The sequence below is a fragment of the Chinchilla lanigera genome, unplaced genomic scaffold (genome assembly GCF_000276665.1).
Source record: "Chinchilla lanigera isolate Chin_1 unplaced genomic scaffold, ChiLan1.0 scaffold00072, whole genome shotgun sequence".
In the NCBI taxonomy this organism is placed as follows: domain Eukaryota; kingdom Metazoa; phylum Chordata; class Mammalia; order Rodentia; family Chinchillidae; genus Chinchilla; species Chinchilla lanigera.
In genome coordinates, this window is record NW_004955473.1 from 2,245,376 (window position 1) to 2,266,998 (window position 21,623).

At 41.5% G+C, this 21,623-nt stretch overlaps 1 protein-coding gene across 6 annotated transcripts in view; it reads left to right on the forward strand.

The window, feature by feature from the left end:
* The window catches only part of Hs6st2 (heparan sulfate 6-O-sulfotransferase 2), a 289,394-nt gene that overhangs the window by 242,901 nt on the left and 24,870 nt on the right, over positions 1–21,623 (forward strand). For 4 of the 6 annotated variants that reach the window (XM_005401205.2, XM_005401206.2, XM_013523047.1 and 1 more), the window contains one exon: positions 4,506–4,589. The exons of the other annotated variants lie outside the window; for them this stretch is intronic. In XM_005401205.2, the coding sequence (XP_005401262.1) occupies positions 4,506–4,589 (84 nt within the window). The remainder of the gene's footprint in view (positions 1–4,505; positions 4,590–21,623) is intronic. 6 annotated transcript variants of the gene reach the window in all.

Below are 21,623 nucleotides of genomic sequence, written 5' to 3' on the forward strand. Positions count from 1 at the left end.
TCCACATCAGTAACTAGAATCAAGTTCTCCCAGATCATTCTCTTTCAGGGATGGAAGAGAAGTGCCTTGTATGTCACCACTTATTCCCTCCCAATGATGCCAGCAATTGACAATTGATCATAACACTCTTGCACTGGGCCTGAATGAAGCCTTTTGATTTATTTGTTCAACGAATATTATGAGTTCTGTCTTAGTCTGTTTTCTGTTGCTACAGTAGAATACTATAGACTAGATAATTTATAGAGAAAAGAGGTTTATTTAACTCATAGTTCTATAAGGCAGGGAAATTTAAGATCAGTCTGTTACATCTGATGAGGGAAAACTTCATGTGTTATCCTAATGAAACAGATGGCATCATACAGAGCAGTCCCTGGGTTCACAAACAGCTCATTCCACAATTCTGGAAAAGATGGTCATGTTTACGTTCGTGTGGAAAAGATGGCTGCCGTCATGTTCCTCACACAATATAGAGTTCCAAACAAACGCAAAGTTTTGCCAAATGCTTCTGTTTGTGAATCAAATTGTTCTCAAACAAAAGTGTCTGTGAACGGAGGCACCATTGTAGTGGGGGTGCTTATAAGAGTGGCAAATGGGCACGTGCAGAAGAGGGCACATGAATTTGAGAGAGGGATGGAATCAGGCTCACATTATAACAACATGCGCGTCCTATAAGGAATCCAGCCCCAGGATGGCATTAATCCATTAATGAGGACTCCGTCCCTGGGATTCAGATGTCTCTTAAAGACCCTACTACCTCTCAAAACTACTGTACTGGAGACTAAGGCTGGGCATGAGTTTTGGTAGGAAAAAACCATATTTAAATCATAGCAAGCATCCCTTAAAATCTAGCTGGAAAGACAAATAAATTATAAAATCCACAGGAATCACATTGCTAACTACCAGAAAAAGATAAATAGACAATAAGTATTATAGCCTAACCCTGTCTTCTGAAATATATTTTCACTTTATTTCTTAGGACTCTGAAAATTAATTTTTAAATTTTCAGTACTCTTGTAACTACAGCAGCACAATTATTTTTCTTGGATCTGAATTAATTCCAAAAGGAGCTTAAAAAGTACTATGGAATATGCAGATACTTCTGTATGCCACCCATCAAGAAAATGAATTGAGTATGTTTTAAACTGCTAGGTTCCTCTCCCACAAGTACCTCTCCGAGCAAAGAGAAAAATCCAGAGAGGAATGGATCTGATTGCCGTTTAGGTTTAAGTACATTGCATACCAATTCAGCATCAAATTATTCAATCAGGCACACATTGAAAATGCTAAAGAAGTGGGTTTTCCAGTTTTCCTATATAGATAGGAATAGATATATACTGTGTATATAGATATATACTGCAGGACTTTTTTTTTCACTTAGGTAGTCTTGGGAACATGTATGGAGCCTGTAGAAAAAGGCTTACTTGATACGTAAGAGGATAGCGACGACCAGGCGGACACTGAGGAGGGCTGGCACTCATTAACTTTCCCTATTAGAAACTCACCTGGATTTGTTTTCACAGACCTTTGATGAGGCTTGGTTGTGAGGCACCTGAGCGAGGAGAGAATCTCAGACTTACTCGAGGCTGGCTACTCAAGTGCAGTGCAAGAGCCCTGGATCTGTGCCCTGTGGGATTTTAGCCACAGCTTTTGAGAGTACAAATCAAAGAGGAGATGAAAGTGAAGAGGGCTGACAAGTGATCCAGAAACAGACAGATCAAAAGAGTGGCAGTGGGGCAGGTCTGTTTTAGATACTTAGATTAGGAACCAGCTCTTATTCAAAGCAGTCCCCTGCCCAATCTCATATACCACAAAATACCTTGCGTGTATTGAAAACATAGGCAGGTCTTATTCCTGTAAATCCCTGGGACTGCTGGATGTTTCAGTGACCAGGATTTTAGACGACATCTTAATCTTTGGGTCCTTGACTCATATCTTTCCAGGTCTTTGAGGCTCCCAGTAGTCTACAGCTACAGTATTTTCTCTTTTTCTTCTGAGGCACTTCTGGAAAACTCAGGGTCTTTGAGTTCACTGCTTTAGATCTCTTTCTGTCTCAGGTTTGGGATTTATAGCATCTTGTCCAGGCTTATCTACCCAGCCCGGATCTTTGGGGGAGGAATGATGACTTCTTTCCATCAATGTTTGGCAGACCTTTCTTTGTGTGCAGCAGTCCTTAGTATACCTGCAGAATTAAGCTCCTATGATTCAAGCCTTCATAAGTTCTCCTACCCTCTCCCCTTTGTGATACATTTCCCTTCTGTGAATGGATTTGTTATTTGCACAGAAGAAACATTTTGAGTTATTTGATTACTTTCACCCCAAGTCTTGATGGCATACCTTTCCTGTTTGATTTATCCTTGGAATATTTCTGTTTTTATTCCCTTCAGATCTGTACTTGCAGGGTTTGGCAAGAGGTCAGAAGAGTTCTTATTCCTATTTCTATCTTTTAAAGGACTAGTGTTCCAGGATCACAGGCCTACAGAGCAGCAGTGAACAATAACAAGGCTGCGGGAATAGCTGACATTTCCCTTGCTGTCCGGCTGTGCCTTGCATTGAATTAAACAGGGGCACTTGTAATGCAGATTGTAGAGGACTCTCTAGCCCTAGGCCCAGACATGGGAATTTAGCCATCGGAATGATGTTCTTTTATGCAAAAGAATATAGAAGCCTGAGCCTAGAGACTCCAGATGAGTTCGATGACCACCTACTGTGAGCCCGGTAATATGCAGGTGACATCTCAAAAGATCCCTTGTTGCAGAATGCTTTCAGGCAAGCTTCCCACTGCTTGCTGTTTGAGTGAGGGGCTAGAAAAAGAAAGGCTGAGGAAGTGAGGATGTTGAGACCCACTTGTAGTTCATGACACGTAGTATAATGCTTCCTTTGCATCAGACTGCACCCACCTTCTGGAAGAGACAATTCTGAGAAAATTTGCCTAGTTGTTTGGTATCGACAGCTAATTTGTGAGCTTGGTTCTGGATGAGGAGAGAAGCTAGGATATTCCCAGGTCTTAGGTGGGTAAGGGCACCACTGAGTACGTTCTTCCGTCCTCACTCAGCATATAGCCACATGCTGGTGAGAGTGAGCAGCACAGAAAAGTGGTCCCCACACTGTGAAGGAAACCCTGAACTTCATCCTGTGGCTTCCCACACCTCCCGTGGGACAGAACGTGCAGCCACTCTGATTGCCACACGCTGAGCGGTAGGATCAGACCTCACCTTGTTGTCTGCAGTTCGAAGGGCTGCCTCTTACCTCCTGGACACTGATTCATGACCGTGACGTGTGCTATTTGTCTGGCTCTCTGCAGCACACATCTTTATTACCTTTGCAATTGCAGGAACTCCTCATTATCTCTTGTTCCAATCCCATCTGTGTAGCTACTTGAAGCTGATGGATGTAAACAGAATATCATTTGTGACTGTGCCGCACATAAACACTGACACACAAACACTTACTTCTGACATACTTAAAAGATTCCTAAACATCTGAAGGCTCTTTGACATTCTCTGAAACGCTATTCTGTACTACTGCAAGGTCTTGTTATACACACTGAAAGCCAAGATACGTGTCTTTCTTTTTTACCTTCACTTTATAAGAGGTTATGCTGACGTAGATATTCCTAGCAAAGAGTATTTCTGACGAAGTCGGGATAAATAATTCCGCACATCATCAAGTGGAGAGAAAGGCTTTGAATTGGTTTCCATGGAAATCTGAAGATGAAGTAAAGTAGCAATTTTAAGGCAGAGCAGCTGAATTGAAGATAATGGTCAAATAGTTTGAGAAAGGAAATAGAATAAAGTAATCAAGCAGACTCCAATCAATTATTCCTTTTTGTTTACCTTGAAGTGATTAATTTGAGTATGTGTATTAACCTGATGAGATTAAGCAGAACTTCCTTCTGATTTATTCCGTAATTGTTTCCAAGGTTTGACATAAACTGTGGAGTTATTGAAGGTGGAGATTTAAATTGAATTACTCACGAAGCAGGTGGTGCTTCTCCTTAAAGAATATCTGAATTCATAGCCTTCCTATGTAACACTATGAGTGAATATTATTAATCCATCTGATAGTATCTCCAAAAGACTTTTAGAAGTCATTTGGCATCCATATACCTACATACATTTGCAGCTTCCAAACTGAACTTGTAACTCAAAAATAGAATGGCTGGAAATAAGAGATTTTATGTTAAAGACTAGTTATTTTCCTACCATCGTTCTTCACTAGAGCCATCCTTGAGGTTTAGGCTGTAGTACTATTACTTATTGAATCCACCAACTCAAGATTTGAACATATACAGGTTCTTTTCTTTGACCTTGGGGAGTAATTACCACTGTCTTTATCTGAAAAAACACGATTGGATAAAATCATAATAGAGAGAGAGAGAGAAAGAGAGAGAGAAAACTTAAAATATTTAAATGAAAAAACTGAAATGACTTGTTTTTGTCTCTGTGGTCTATATATATATATATATTTTTTTTTTTGGTTTTTTTCTATTCTTTCTGTGGGTATAGTAAGGATAGACGGGGTTCTCCAAACACTAACCCAGGTGCCAACTCTCCATCCACAAAGGCCCGGAACACATCTAAAAGTGGGAAGTAAGTGAAAAGTGCTCATATGCATCTTACATGATCATGAAGCCATGTGTTGTCCTCATTTTGTCATTCATTCATATCCATTCAGTAAAAGTGTGGGGTGCCATCTGTGTGCCTCATACTGGGCTGGTCATGGAGGAACTGAAGTGAGTAATGCATGAACCAGTAATATTGGATGTATGAAGGACGAAGTAAGGAGGGAGGGAGGAAGAGGAAGGACAAGGAATGACTTTGGAAAGATAGTGTAGAGAACGTGAGGGGTACAAACAGCAGCTCAGAAAGGCAGGGCAGGATTTGGACTGAGTTTTGAAAATTAAAGAAGCAATACTGGTTAATCACTTTATGATTTGCAAAATCCATGCAAACCTGTCTTCATTTCACATATTGAGATTTAAGCTTCAGTTAGAAGACTCTGAAAGGCCATACCATAAATTTCCAGGTTCAGGAACTTTATATTTTCACCATATCACTGATTTGCACAGCATGCATATTCTTTCCCTAGTAACTAAGTAACTAGCATGTACCTTGTCCTATATGAAACTATGTTTTTGGTATTGCTGAAACTTGTATTGGGCAAATGTTTGCTATGGTAGATTTGGTTCTTTGGGCTTCTTCCAGAAAGTGACATTGGCTGATCTCTCCTTTTGGATTCAGCAGAGCATAGCAATCTGAAGCAGCATATTTCCCCACAGATGATGCCTCCAGTTAGGCATTAACCCTTTAAAGTAGCGGCAACCCTCTTGTGAATGACTCAGGTCCTGTGTGCTCTCTTCCCTGGGGTGTGGGGCTCTGTGGCAGGCAGAAATCCACCCAGCCTGCATCTAGGAGAAGATGAAAGATGCCTTCATCATGCTAAAAGCTCTAATCGAGCAATAAGATATGTCACTGCAAAAGCATGGCTTTGCAATGAAAGTTGAATTTGTAATGGTCATATATTTTATGTATTCAGCATTGGACCATAAATGCTGCACTTTGAACATGAGCTGATAATCAATTCCCAAAGAGAAAGATCTATTGACTGCCTTTTTCTCTTTTCCTCCTCCTCCAGAATATAATTTCAGATTTGCACATAAAGTTGAATGCGGGCTGTCTTAGAGAATAGAAAAAGTGGTGGTGAAGACATAAGACCAAATTTCTGAGCAGTTAGAACTTGTTTCAGTTATTTATTGCTGAGCACCACAGTCAAAATGCTGTCTAAATTATGAAGGAAGAGAATTGATGCTCACATCCCCAAGCAGCTGATGGTTTCCAAATTAGTCCCAATTCATTGCAAGTACACACTCGTCAGTTCCCAGAGATGGCATTGGACAGCCACTTTTTAGCACCATTCTTGTAGAAACGACAGTTCCTGTTGGATGGCTTGTGCACACCTGTCACATCGACAGCTTCAGGGTTCAAACTCCTTTTATTAGGCCGTGATGTACAATTATGGATGTTTGTGATTTGCTATTGGATTTCAAAAGTTTTGTTTTGTTTCATTGGGCTTTGCAGGAACCCCGTCTTTTTACCTTTAAAGTAAAGAATCTCAGTGTGAGCCACAAAGCAGCAATTGGTAGACTCTGAGTTAAGATGACGGAGAATGCACACCTCATGTTGTACCCAGGTTGTTCACTGTAGGAGGCCTGAATAAATACATTCTTAAGTGGATCCAGTGATCTTATTTCACACTGGCTATATTTGGACACATCCAAGCTTCTGCTGCGGTGAGGGCCTCCAACTTCACGCATTTGGGACTAGGTGTATTTTGCTTGACATGTGTAGTGACTCACAGATTAAGCTAGTTGTTTTTAACTCATTACTGTGGTTATTTGTGTAAAAGGAAACACTTTCCAATATCCCCTTTGTGGGTGCATGTCTGTGTCAGATTCCCTTCTATTCTGCCCCTTCCCTTCCTTGTCTCCCATTGGTTTTCCAGACATGTTTTCTTTTGTGGCTGTTCTGTCACAGCACAGTTTCTCTTTTTTGGGCTATCTTTGTCATCAGGAGCAGTACCGCCCTTCCATCGCTACAGTGAGACTATCAGGGACATTTTTCACCCTTCACAGAACTGTGTCTATCAAAGTGTAAGCACTGTGTTATATAGTTCAGAGAAAGTTGTTCGATATAATTAGTTCCTGCTGCACTGACTGTGCCCATCTTTTTGGTGTGTGTGGTAGCAAGCAACCGCCAGCAGAGAGGGTGCCTTTCCACCAGGCTTTCTCATATTATTTGACCTGCTGACAGCAGGATACAGAGCAGACTTTAAGTGTTTCTCTGTGCTATTTTGAGGCAAGGTACAGGTTGGGAGCTAGAAGGAGTTTTCTCCTTTGAAAAGAAGTGAGGTCTCTACTTCTTTGAGGAAACAAAAACAATACACAACCCAAACTGCTTCAAGAATGCTCTGTGGATAAAAATATTGACAACTAATATGTTTTGAGTGACAACCTGAGCACTGAGAATTTAGCACATTTCTTCCTCCTTAATCCTTAGCCACAAAAAGCTCAGGAAATCTGTCCTTTATTTCACACCCGAAGAAGATGAGACTCAGAGAAGATAATAGTGTTTCCATTTGGGGTCTCTAAGTGAACGTTTTGGTAAAACCCTTCTTTAGCACCAATATTAGGAATAATAAATATATATTGAGCAACTACTTTATGCCTTTGTGCTACATAGGTGAATATAAAGAAACAACAGATAAAGATACACAAGTAGATAAATATAACGTACAATCAGTGCCCTCAAGGAGCTCACTGTCTTAGGAAGGGAGACCTAGGATGATGACATGGCACTGGAGTCACAGTAGTTACCTATAACCAATGACAATGTTAGATTGGGAAGAGGTCATGTTGTGTATCAGTGACAGCATCTGAGAAGTGACTTCTGAACCCTTCTATGTTTTCCTAGCAAGGCTAGGTCGAGGAGGAAAATTCAAGGTGGTCACTCAGGGGGGTAGAATCCCCTGTTATATCGCTCAGACCGAGTTGACACAGTGGATTAGGTCAAAGCTAATCATGAATGGCCAATGCCAGCTTTTTCTGACATTCACTTGGAGCCGACTGAGGGATTCAGTGCAGCATGCTGTGTAGCTCAGGAAACCTGCAGCTTGGAAGTGATGTCAGTTCTGCTTACTCTGTTTCATTGCCTGGATATGAAGCTGGGTAGCCAACCCCCTGTTTCAGGGAGGAACAGATGGACTGGGATGTGTCTAAGCACCAGAGCCAGACTGCACTGGCAATGACTTGCAGGGAGGTGCAAGCAGTTTCTTCTGTGTTGATGGTGAGCCAAATTGACACGATAGGAAAAACAAAAAACAAAAAACAAAAAACATCAGCGCGGAGCCATAGCACAGATGTCAGGAAACAGAGGGATGTCTTGTGGAGGTGTTGCAGAGGTTGACTATGACTGTCCAGGCCCGGCCACTGTGCTGAGCCTCACATAGGGCCCCCGTTGGTAATGTGAACCCATATTCTGGCGAACACAGTGGGCCACAGCCAATCCACTGACTGGCCCAGCGGATCAAATACAGAAAGCACTGAAACTACTAAGGCTGAGCATGTGTGGTTGCCACAAATAGCCTTTAATGTGTTTGTTTTATATCAACATATTTTCATAATTTACATGACACCACTTCTTTTGGTGAACAGATAAGGACTCTAAGACTCAGGAAGCGTAAATCATTTTCCCAGGGTCACATAACTCATTCCTGGTGGACAGCAGCAAAGAATCCTGATCGGTAATACTTGTCCAACCTCTTTGTACAACACCAAATATTACAATTCTTCTCCTAGGGAGCAACATACTTCCACTAATCACAGCCATTGGAGGCCAAGTATCAGGCCACTTGCCTGGGTAGGCCCTGCCAGCTATTGTGAGAACAAAGACTTCAGAAACATTAGAATCATCCTACTTTTAAAAAAAACTGTGGTACTGTCAGTCATTAAACAAGCACTTCTCAAATGCTTCATTTTCTCTAAAATAATACCACTCTGTATGGGTTCGTAGTCACCCTTTCTTAACATGATTATTGAGCTATTTAGAAGCTGAAACGAACCCTTTCCACACTGAAGTAATAGAGACAATGCTTAGATAACAACAGCTATTCTCCCTCAAATCAGCCAACCGAGGCTGAACATATAGCTATGTCTGTATAGAGATACAGACAAACACGTACCTACAGAGGCTCTTTAACTTAGAATGGGGTTATATCCCGATAAATTCATTGTAAAATGAAATATTGTAAATACATTTAATATACCTAATGTAAGATACATGATATAATACATATTATAAAATTTATGATATATAAATTACATATATGTATATTCAGAGGTATCCATTTAAAATTTTGATCACAGGCACTGGAGGTGATGATGGGAATCAGTCACTCATCTCAGCCTGAGACCTTCTTTTAGATAGTCTCAGGCTACGAGATAGGAAGGACCAAGTCCAGTTTTCAAATATTAGTGAAGCTCATGAATGGGACAGCACTAGGGCAGAGCTTCCAGGTACAGTGCTGGTGAGTGACACCATCAGTGTTAATTTTAATACTGTAAATATTAACCTAAATGAATTCTACCAAGGCAGAGCAAAGATACTAAGCTGGAGGAAAACAGAGATGATGAGATGACCAAGTAAATTCTTGCTCACTTCACAAATCTCCCTGGGGCTCACCCCAGTATGAGGTGCCACACAGGAAGACTGGTACCAACATGCCTTTAGCAAATGTGTCTCACAGCAGACGGACCACTTCATCTGTTCAGCAGTGTCTAGATGAGCAGAGAGAGGAGCACACATCACATAAAAAAACAAAACCTATCAACACCCCTTTGGTTTTGGTTGGCAGGAACCAAATGAAAACCTTATCCTGTTGTAGAAGAAAGAAGTAAAGTGTTCCTTGCTCTGTGTGGACTCAGCATGGCGCAGTTTTAAGTTTGATTTAACTGTTCGTATGTTCATTGCAGGAGTCAAGAATCCTGCATATTGTATAGTGGTCATCATTTCCTCTAGTTAAAAGCCACGTATTTCTTCTGAGCCAGTAAGCTATGACTACTTCTAAACTCCACATGTGGGGTGTGTGTGTGCGCGCATGCACGCATGTGTGTCCATTCACTTCAAAATGGTTGTATATTCAATGGACGTAACAATCAAATGGCAACATATTCAGCCTTCCACATAATTAGTGTAGTTTTATGTGATGATAGTATCTATAGTACTCTTAGTTTTCTATTAGACTAAGTCTAATATGAGGGCTTGTGACAAACCAAAACACTAAACTGACTGCTTATTTTTTCTCCTTCTTTTGGCAATTGCTCCTTTGCAGAAAAAGACAAAAGCATAAACCAGTGTCAGAGTGTATTCCTAAAACCAGCTTTCAGTAGAGTGTGCTGAGAATGAGTGTATTTGTAACCTGATTGCCCTTTCCTTCAGTATTCCCCGTCCAGGAGAGTGCGAGGCCTTTGGTCACAACAGAAAGAAGGCAGATGTATCCCAGGAAATGTATTCATTAATAAGGCAGGGAAGTAGCCTAAGCTATTTGAAAAAGACTTTTAATAACCAGAGATAAATAACAGACTCCACATACTTTGATGTTTAACCTTGCACTAAGCAGCTGCAGCATAAGGCTGTTCACAGATCTCTTTAAATAAATTAATCAGGCAGCCTTGTGTGCATTTGAAAGGACATCAGCTTTGGAGTCACATAGACCTGGATTAGAATCCTGGCTCTAGCACTTATTAACTTTATACCTGCTTCTTTGGACGGTTGTAAAGATTAACTGTCATAATCCAAGTAAGGCTCTCTTAGTGCCTGGCACATGGCAAGTGCTCACTAAATGTCAACTAGTGATTATGCTTGTTTCAGTTGTCAGCGTATTGCAGCTGGGGACAGAATGACCTGGCCAGTATGATAATCAGTCTGCCTGATTATCTGTGTTGGCAGCTCCTGAAATAGGGAAGCAGAAGCCTCACCGATGGCACTACATAAATAATGTTCAGAGGTTAGACACAAGACATGAATGGCACACCCACGAAGAACCTTTCCCCAGCAAGTTCGCGTGCATCTTTGTGAGGTGTGGAGTACTAACTGCGATAATAAATGCCCCTGCAAAATGTGTGCTGCTCGTATTTCTATACCTTACTTGAGAAGCGTATCCCGGCTGGCCATGGTGGGACATGCCTGCAAGCCTAGCACCCTGGTAGTCTGAGGCAGAAGGTTTGGGAATTTGAGCCCAGGCTGGGCAACTTAGCAACTTAGTTAAAAAGGGGACGGGTAGCCAGAGGCTCAATAGTAGAAAAAAAGATTATTCTACTACTCAAACCTGGGATATCAGGAGCCAGCTTTCTCTCCTCTTACTTGCCATACAAAAGCATGGAGGTTAGGTGCTACTGGTCTTTAGAACAGGGCTCCTGAATGATTCTTTTTCCTCCTTATGTGACATACGTGATTTAGAATTCACATTTGCTCTGCTCTGGCAGAGCTTAGAATTATTTCTGGTTTCCAGGTGCTGGCTGGAATTCCATACCTCTCTGTCGCAATGGAGAAAGCGAGGGAGAGTGATGGTAAACAGGACTCTTGGATTTTTCTCCAATGAAAAATATCTCTTTCCTCCTTCCCTCCTTTCCCTCTTTCTCATTTCTGCCTGTCTGTTTGTTTATCAATTCTCTATCTCTATTTTTACTCCCACAGTTTTAGCTCTCAACTCAGGTTTTGGGGGAGTTAAGAGAATTACAAAGGCTGAAGAATAGATGTCACCTAAGGCTTGCAGGCCATGTAATGTTGGTTTTCAGACAACTAACCAATTAAGCATGGCCCAGTGTGGTTTGCCATGCTCAAGAGGAAATGGAAGCAAAGGAGAAAGCTCACATCCTATCTAAGTATTAGGAATCTAGCATTGACTAAAATTCTGGGATGTGGAACCATTTTTAGTAGAGTGGAAGTTTTAAATTTGAGGTGTGATCTATCAATATTTTTCTTCTCCGACTGTGCTTTTAGTTTCAAATCTAAGAAATATCTGATCCCAAATGGCAAAGGTTTTCTCACATGTTCTCTTCTAGAAATTTGATGGTGTTAGAGTTTAGAAGTTTTATAGTTTAATATTTAGACCAATTACTCATTTTGACTTAGGTTTTGTATATGGTACCAGAGAAAGATCAAGATTTTGTTTGGGTTTACATATGGATACCCAGCTGTGCCAGCAACATTTCTTGAGATCATCCTTTGTCCACTGAACTCCCTTGGTACCTTTATTGAAAAATCAACTGTATATATTTGGGTCTGTTTCTAGATTCTCAATTCTATTCCATTGGTTGACATATTATCCATACGTCAACGTTACGTACTATCTTGGTTACTGTAGCTTTATAACAAGCATTGAAATCAAGTGGAGTGAACCCTGCCATTTATTCTTCCTTGTAAAGTTATTTCTGATATTATAGCTATCCTTAAATTCCACACCCATTTTAGAATCAGACTATAAATTTCTACAGAAAGAAGAAAAACCTGCTGGGATTTTGACAAGGACCCCACTGAATCTGTGTATCACATTAAGAACTGCCATCTTAATGATACTGAGCCCTCATGGACTCATGCATCTATCTATTTATTTGGGTCTGTTTTATTTCATTTATTAATATTTTGTAGTTTTCAGGGCACACACCTTTTCTATCTTTTGTCAGATGTGTATCTCATTATTTTTGTCCTGGGAATTGAGTCCCAGGCCTGATGTACGCTAAGCACGAACTCTACTAAAATATTCTACCTCTAACCCCAAGTATTTCATATTTTGCTGCTCTGGAAAATAGTGTTGTTTTGCTTATTTTAATTTCTGATTGATCATTTTTAGTATGTAGAAGTACAATTGATTTTCATGTAGTAACCTTATGTCCTTCAAACTTGCTACATTCACTTATTAGTCCCAAGAATTTTCTTCTGTAGATTCCAGTGGATAGTCTACATAGAAAATTACGTTATCTGTGAATAAAGAAATTGTATCCTTCCTTTCCAATATGTATGTCTTTTTTTTTTCTTGCCTTACTGCACTGGCTAGAAGCTCTAGTACAGTGTTGAGAAGCTATGGGTTTTCTGATGTGCAATTTATCCTTTCCCATTTATCTCTGTAAAAAGACACATCTATAAATGGAGCCACGTGGCGCCATGATTTTGGGGCCAGTCTGGGCTACATAGTGTGCCCCTGCCTCAAGATAAATAAATGAATAAATAAATAAAGTAAAAATGGAGTGATAGTTGAACAATGGGAGTATCCACTGAGGATGCTATTTTGGGAACAAGTCATTGATTGCTGCCTTCAACACAAACCCAGATCTAGATACCTAAATTACAGTATTGAGATTTGGTTAGGAAAAAGTAAATCCTATTCACAGGGAGGAGGAGGGAAAGCAAAAATCAGTCAATGAGTAGATCAATCAAGATCAATAGATCAATCAATATACCCCAAAGTTGATAGTGTCACACACATTCTTGCCATTCTCTCTATCTTATTCCCTCCCTCCCCTCCTTTCCATATAGTATCATGGTTAACATGGCAAATGCTGAGGCACAGTTGCTGCTTAAGATTCCAGCACTGCCCTAGGTAGGGTATTTAATCTCCCTGTGTACTAGTTTCTTCATTTATCAACAGAAGATGCTAACCCTGCTACACAGGGTTTTCTTGAGGATTACATTCTTCATTCATTCAAAAGTTTTACTGAGTGCATACTAGGTACCAGGTACCATTTGAGGCTCTGATGATACAACAGAGAACAAAACTAACAGCATTTCCTGCTCATACCCCCATTCCAGAGGAGGAGTTTGGTCATTAAACAAATGAATAAAACATATAGTATTTTTCAAAAGAATAAGTCATAATGGGGAAAAAGCAGAGAATATGAATAAAGAGTGAAAGGGCAAGAAATTTATGTTTAAAGTGTCTGAGGAAACTAAAAGGTGACATTTGAGGAAAGGTTTGATTTATTTCACTGAGTTATGTATGTAAAACAATTAGAGCTGTTCCTTACCCATAGCAAACATATCATGTTTCCACTAACTATAATGTATTGAGAGCTTTCTATGTGTCAGGCACTGTGCAAGATTCTTAACATATTACTACCTTATTCAGCCATTACAATAAACCTGTAGGGTACATGTTACTAGCACTTTTTAGGAGGACTCTGAGATGATACAGAATTTTCCAATTCATACAGTTCATAGGTGATGGAGCCATAGAGTATATCTAGGTTTGCAGTGTGAGTTCAAGTTCATCCATCCTTTCAGGAGATAGCCTTTGTGCTTAGGGACTATATTAGATCCAGAGACACAAAAATGATTAGAAGATTCATCCTGCTGATTGAGGCCTGAGAGGGAATAGTATTGAGTGGGTAGAGGGCTCTGCTGGAGCTGTTAAGGCATGGTGGAACCTCACTTCTCCTTAGTATTTCAACTTGAGAATGAGCCTGATCTTGCCTGGGACTCTAGTACCATCATCTGGCTCAGATACTTTCATTACCATGACTATTGTATGCAAGCGACCCGAGAGTGGGGGAGCAGGAGAGGGGGAGAAATGATACAACATTAGTCGTCAGTGGCTACTACTTCATTTAAAAAATGCTCTGGGTTTTCAGTATGATTGCTTGCCAGAGTTAAAACAAAAAAGAAAAATGAGGCAGGACTCAGCTCACTGATGAGTAAACTATAAATTTTGCCTGGAAAATGCTAGCAATGCTATAAAATTAGGCCACCATCTGTTAGTGTTTGCTTGAAGTAGCATTCGTCCTGGATAATTAAGATGTCACATGCGTTTGAAGCGCAGATCATCACTGCACAGGTTCCTAGCATCCCCGAAAAGATTGTAGATGGTGAAGATGGTCTGATAAGAAGAACATCATGTGACTTGAAGGACAGATTTATATCATGTCCCAGGAGCTGGTGTTTTGGGTCACTCGAGTGGGGTTCATTGGAGAAGAAGGGGACACCTGAGCAAACTGCTTGCTTGAACTGACAGATCATTTAATCAAAATGATCAACTGCTCAGCCCTGTGCATTGGGCAGACCTAATATATGTGTGGCCACCACTGAAAAGCTCATCGTGAATTTGGCAGTAGGAGGAGGAGGGAGGTCAGTCTGGCTAAGCCTGAAATTCTTGATAAGAAAAAATGTCATTGCTTTTTATAGTATTTTATAGTTTGCAAACAGCCTTCTTACGAATGATCTCATTAATTTTACCAACAGTACCCAGAGGCAGAGATTTTGTTTACACCTTACAGATGAAGAAACAAAGGCTGAAAGAAATTAAGCAATTTTCCCAAAGTCACATAGATAGCAAATGGCAGAACCATGATTGAAACCAGTGCCCGTGTACATCTCAATCCTGTTATTTTTCCAATTCTGTAAGGTCCAAGTACAGGCCACTGTGAAATTAGAACCAATTAAATGTAGTACCTTGCTGCACAACCCCCATAATATTTTCCACCTTGATATGCAAGTACAACAGAGAACTTGCAAAATTCATTCCCAACAAAGGTGGTAAAGACCACCAGATATAACAAGGAGCAGGATGTTTTAAATAATGAGTAACTTTTATTGAGCACATCCTATGCAACAGGCCTTGTTCAAAGTGCTTTAAATGCATGTGTTATCTCATTTAGCCCTGAAAATTACTTTGTGGCATGATTCAAGGCATTGAATCAGGGCATTGGCCCATACCAAACCTGGAAGAGTCCCCTGCAGTTGGGAGTCCAGGTGTGGTCAGCAGGCAAAGGTCCTTAGCATGGCTGGACAGTGGAGCTTAGCCCAGATAGTGATTCCCCAGCTTTGGAGTAAAAAAATGTGCTTTTTAGCATCAAAGATGATACTTGTCAGCGTTAGGAGTGCTGGCCTTGCTTCCAGGTGGCTCTTCCACAGTGTCCCTCTTCCTCTCTCACCATGGTTGCCATGGAGATTTATGCACCACTGGCTTGACTGAGCTGCCCTCCACCCAGCGTTTCCCTGTTGACTCCTCTTTCCCCACTCCGGCCTATGGACCCTTCCAGGATGACCTGCCTATGTGGTGCCTTCACAGTGGGCACCACGGCACCTGCTTCACTTGTGGTCCTAGTCAGAAAATAGTGTGCTGTCACTCCTCACCCACATCGCCGTCCCAGGACTGCTTTCCTCCTGGGTTCAGCACAGGCAGTCCTTCTGGTCACCCCTCCAGGCATCACTAGGAAAGTGTAAAAACAGGCAACATAGTCTCCCTAAAGGCCTTCCAGACAGTACCTCATCACAAGTATATTCTTTTTGGTGGCTTACAGGAACATTGGAGAAAGCGCCTCTCCTCTTAAAATGGCAGACTCACGCCCTTCTCCCAGGGACTGTCTTCTTGCCATCCTCAGGCCAGGTTTGCAGGGGTCTCTGTTTTCTTCCACGGACCTCCACATCTTTTCCCAATTGCCACCCACTCACTTCTCAGTGGCTCTCTTTGAGCAGCCATAATTTAGGGGCTATTTACAAGGGCTTTATTTTGTCCTTGAGAATACATCAAGCCTGGAGGCTGCAGGTTTCTTTAACTCTATTATCTGGGTCTCTGTCCCACACTTCGTGACAAAGAGGGAATAAATGTGTACTATTATACTATCATGAATGGCTGCTTTTTTTTTCCTGCTTGTAATGGGAAAGGCAGCATTATCATTCATTCCAGAGTGTCCACAGAGCGTTTTGTGCTAGGCAGTAGGATTACCTAGACAAAAGCGAATTCCCCCACTTTCCCCAATTAGCAAATGGTTAATGGTAGGGAATTTGTGCTTGCTGGTCATCATCACCCTTCTGCATTCTGGGTTTGTCTTCTAAAAGATGGGAAAAGATAAAAAGAGATGCAAAGAAGCAACCTGGGAGCTGGGCACAGTGGCACATGCCTGTAAGCCAGCACTCTAGGAGGCTGAGGCAGGAGGATTATAAACTCAAGCCCAGCCTAGGCAATTTAATGATTTAGTAAGACTTTCTCATTCAAAATTTAAAAATAAATAAAAAGGGCTAAGGTTGTAGCTCAGTTTGAAAGCTCTAGGTTGAAGCCCTAGGTATTAAAAAATTTAAAAAAAAATTTGTAGAAAGGTTACAATTGAGCCTAGAGTGGTGCACACCTGTAATCCCAGCACTGCAGAGGCTGAAGTAGGAGGATCATGAGTTCAAGGCTAATCTGGGCAAATTAGCAAGACCCTTTCACCAGGTAATTTTCAGTCTGTGTGTTGTAGAGCCCTTGGGCAGGACCTGAGAGCTGCTGTAGGTGGGTGAGGTTGAACCTCCTTGGGTCGAGGGACCTGGGCCCGTGGTAAGAGGCGACTGGTGTAAAGAAGACACCGGAGACCAGGCTGATGGAGGCGGGGCTAGGGGGCGTGGTTTGGAGGCGGTACTTTTGGCCTGGGGCTGTGCGGAAGTAAGAGGTCAGAGCGGGACAGCTTAGGCAGGGCGAATCACTCGGTGTGCCGAGGACATGACGAGTCCGAGTGTGCTCAGACCCGCTCCTCTGCCATGGCCGTCAACCAGACCTCTGGACCCCTTTTTCCCACAGGTGGGGAGGAAGGGAAAGGCTGTAGACAGTGTTCCAGGACCCCACTTCACCTCCTGCAGAATGACTTCGCTTAGTGAAAGAGTTGCTACCTACTGATCTAGCCCCAACCCGGTGCAACAGAGCACTGGGAAACAGCCCATGTCCACCAAGCCCCAGATCCTCAGCAACAGTAGAGCAGGTCTGGCTGTTGGACTGTCTTGCACTCCCTTTTCTCACTGCTGCAAGCTCCTAAAAAAGTGGAAAAAGCAACAGAAGTGCTTCCCTTCCTATGGCCAGATTGCTCTGAACAGATGAAAAGGGCCAGAGCGCCAGGTGATTGCTTCCTAAGATTACAGCCTACACCCAGGCTAAACCTGAAACACTTGGAGGGAAAAAAATGCTGCAGGTTTTGAGTAATGCTCCCCAACTGGCTCTTGCTCTCAAGACTAAATGAACACGCACTATTTCCACTCCATTGCCTTCAACTGGCCTCTGCGCTCTGCTGTAATGAAACCTGTAGGGGAAGAAAAGAGCATTAGCTTGGAGAGAGGATTATTTTTGCTGGGTAAACCATCCTCTCCTGAAAAATAGTCAGGTGAATGTTTAGGCCCAAGTCAGTGTTGTTCATTTGAATGCCATTAGAGAGCTGACGGCTCTTGCAGTATTTATTCATTATAGGTATTTTATACAATCCCAAGTGCAGTTTCATCCTGATTTTAACTCTCTCCCCAGTGCTTTATATCTGGTGTGTTCACTGATTGTTGCAACCTTCTCACCAGCTATAGAGAGTGGATTTTACAGGCCCAGCCTTCTCTGTGGTTCAGCTAGTCTCCTCCTTGTCTGCCACATGCACCTTTGTGAGTCCCCTGGCACCTATTCTGAATGGCCTTCATCCTTCAGAAAGGACCCTATCCAAGTCCTAGCTCACTGGAAAGAGCTGAGTCTTTTGAATTCAGTAGGCATGGGTTTGGATCTCAGCTCCAGCACCTCAAAGGTATTACTTCTGTGTAGCTCACGTCCTCATCTGTAAAATGGGGATAATAATTAGACCACCCTCTACTAGAAATTAATTTCTTAAAATTTTAACTGATAGCATAAAAACATAAAAGTATCTATTAATGGTGTACCATGCAATATTTGATACATGTATGTGGTGTGTAATGTTTACATCAGGATAAGCATATTTAGTTCCTCAAACATTTATCATTTCTTTGTGGTAAAAACTTTCAAAATCCTTTATCCTAGCTTTTTGGTGTTGTTTCATGTGATTTTTTTTTTTTAAGACAGTGTCTCATTATGTAGTTCACACTGACCTTGAACTCACTATGTAGTTACCCAGGCTGGCCTCCAAATTACAAGGATCCTTCTGCCTCAGCCTCAGATTATAGGCATGCAACCACCACGCTGTCCTAGCTTTTTGTCAGGTACAGTGCATAATTGTTATGTGCTAGAAGAGGATCCAGTGAGATAACTTATACAAACCTTCTGTTACATATTGGTGCTTACTAAATGGACTCATTGTTTTCATTTATATATCTAAATGATTAGTATGTCCTTTCTTCTTCTTCCTTTTTTTTCTTTTGTACCCGGAATCAAACTCAGGACCTTGTGCTTGCCAGGCAGGCGCTTATGCCCCTCAGCTATATCCCCAGTCTGTGTCCTTTCTGCGTCATATCTTACCTGGTACAGCCTCAGTGCATCTCTCTGTCCTCAGAAGAGTATCCATTTAGTATTTAATCAGCCACTAAGAAGTGCTCCTCAGTTGTTCATGCATTCAATCAGGACATATTTATTGGGCTCCTAATATGTGATAGACACAGCAGCAGATGCTGGTGGAGGGGGTCATAGAGAGGTGGAAAAGGAAGAAAGGAAAGAGAGGGTAGAGAAAATGAGGCTCAAATACACAAACTCACTCACTGCTCTTAAGCATCTTATTTTCTAGTGGAGAAGATGCTCCTTTACACACGCAACTACAGTACACAAAGCGGTGTGCTGTATATGGGCGGTGCCGTCAGAGATGTGGCCCAGAGAACTGTAGATGCTGCGAAAGAGAAAGTTCTAAAAATAACAACACTTTTTATCCTCAACTTTCCCTCTGTTTGCTTGTTTTTGGAGCTGAGTTATGGCTGTGGCTTGTTCAGAAAGAGTGGGTGTCCTTTCTTTGATCTTGCTCAGAGTGCGCACAGCGCACTCTCGGTGCATGCGCTGGAAGGAGACATCCATCTGCCCACTGTTTGTAGTGAACAGAATAGAGTGACTTGGACACACCTCGGGAAAAACCACCTAATGTCTTGCGACATCTCACTGTGATGGCGGAAAGGGAGCCACTCTCAGTTTACAAAAAGGTTTAAGTGACTTGGCCTCATTTAAAAGATAAATAGAGGAATAAATAAATAAGTAAATCCTTCTCCCTGCACTTTAAAGATCCTTGGGCTTATTTTAAACAAGGAGCATTAGGCTGAGCATTTGGGACTAAACCACAGGCAGGATGCAGCACGTTCCTCTGGGCCCCATGATCTTGTGCAACAGTGGCTCCCAGATGGCTCTTCTGGTGGAACCTACCTTTCTGCCAGCACTGCCTTTCCAAAGTATTGTCGAGAAATCGTGCCTGAGAGTACTTTAACAAAAATTTTATTGATGTATACATCTCTATGAATTTGCGGATAAGTACACATCTCTGAGACTGGCCTTGTCATCAAGGCCATAAACATATCTTTCAACCCACAGAGTTTACTCCTGCTCCTTTATTGCTTTGTTTTGTATTATTTTGGCAAGAACATTTAACCTAAGGTCTATCCTCTTAGCAAATGTACACAATACAGTGTGCTTAGGTATAGAGGCACTAGGCCCTGTAGTAGAGCTTAAGGTCTTATTTATTTTGCATAACTGAAACTTTGTATGCTTTAACACTGCCCCTCCCCCCCAGCACTGGTAAACACCATTCCGCTGTGCTTCTCTGATTTCCCTGATGATGCTTTTGATGGCTGGTAGAAGCCCTTTCCTTGGCCTGATACTAGCCATAGCCAACTCTGCAGGGCCTGTTGAAAGTTGGATACCCCTCTCTATCTCAGCATGCAGTTCCACTCCTCTTTTTTACTCATGATAGTCTTTCCACTAACCAAATGGCTTATCCAATAGTATAGAGATTTGAAGGACTGGAAATTTATCTTAACTGAGACGGAGATGGACACAAGTATCAGTTGGGGAGGGGCAGAAACCCTGAGAGTCAAAGAATGGATGCCTGTGCCTAGACCTGACCCTACCTAGCCCTGCCACCTTGAGAAAGTCACTTAGCTTCTCTGAATCTGATTTCTCTGCTCCTAAATGAGGGCTGGATTTGCTTACTCAGGTACAAACAAGTAACTAGACAACTCCTCATCACCGCTGTTCGTACAAATAACGGAGCTGGAAACAGAGCTCTTTTCCAGGCAATTTAATACTGCTGCATTTTGAGGGTAGTGGGTTGGGAATGTGAATTTTAAAGGGGGGAAAAAGTAATTCAGGTCTCCCAAGATAGTGTTTATCTTGGGAGATAATGTTCTGTTAAGAACACATTTCAATGAAATGGCCTAATTCTGTGGTCTTCTACTCAGGACAGCAGGCCAGTTCAGGCAAAGTGATTTTTGAATGGAGCCATAAGCAAACCCCTTTCAGTGAAACTTGCATCTGCTTTGCAGAAAGGAAAAAAGTGGAGTTTTTTCCCTAATACATTTAGAAACCATCACTTTCCTTTTGCCAAACTTCATTATTACTCCCAAGAGCTAAAGCTTTCAGATTAATGATCCTCATCCCAAAGAGAAGGCATTGACTGCTGAAAGAAAAAGAAAATCCCAGCACATGCTATTTACTATTCTGTATTCTTTGAGAATTAATGTCAATAATACTGTTGCAACATTTTTCAAAATAAAGGATGGAGTTTCCTAATTGTCTAAGTAAAAAAAAAAAAATTCCCAGTCTAAATCCCCAGAGGAGAAACCTGAGTTTAAATCATTAACACCACAAATCTCTGATAATTGTAGAGTGTTTGCAAGCGCCTTAATCAAGATGGTATGTCTGAGTGGCCTGTTTTAATTTGATCACACTGATTAAGTTTCTGTAAGCAAATATATGTTGCATTTCCAATTCAATTAAATGCGAATCTCCTGCCATTACTAGATATTACCAAAATGCCCTGATGGGTGAAGACTAGCCTTAGTATTTCCAAGTGCTCCTAACTTCCTGATTATATAATGTTTGTATTAAATGAAATCGATGGAAGCTCAAATTAAATTCAGCAAACTTTAAGGAGTAAATATGTTTTCCTCATACTTTTGGTGTATTTTCACCTCGAGGTGCAGAGCACATTAGTTGCAGCTCATTGATTACCTTTAATGATAAATTTTACAGGGCTCTCTCCCCTCGTATACCAAATTCCTAGAACAGTCTATGCTGTTGAAGGCACTGTAAATGTGGGTGATGAATAGGCGCGCTCTCTATTATATATGTATTATGGTTGTGCCTCTCTAGGCTGTAGATAAGAGCTATCTTATGTAAATGCAATTGCT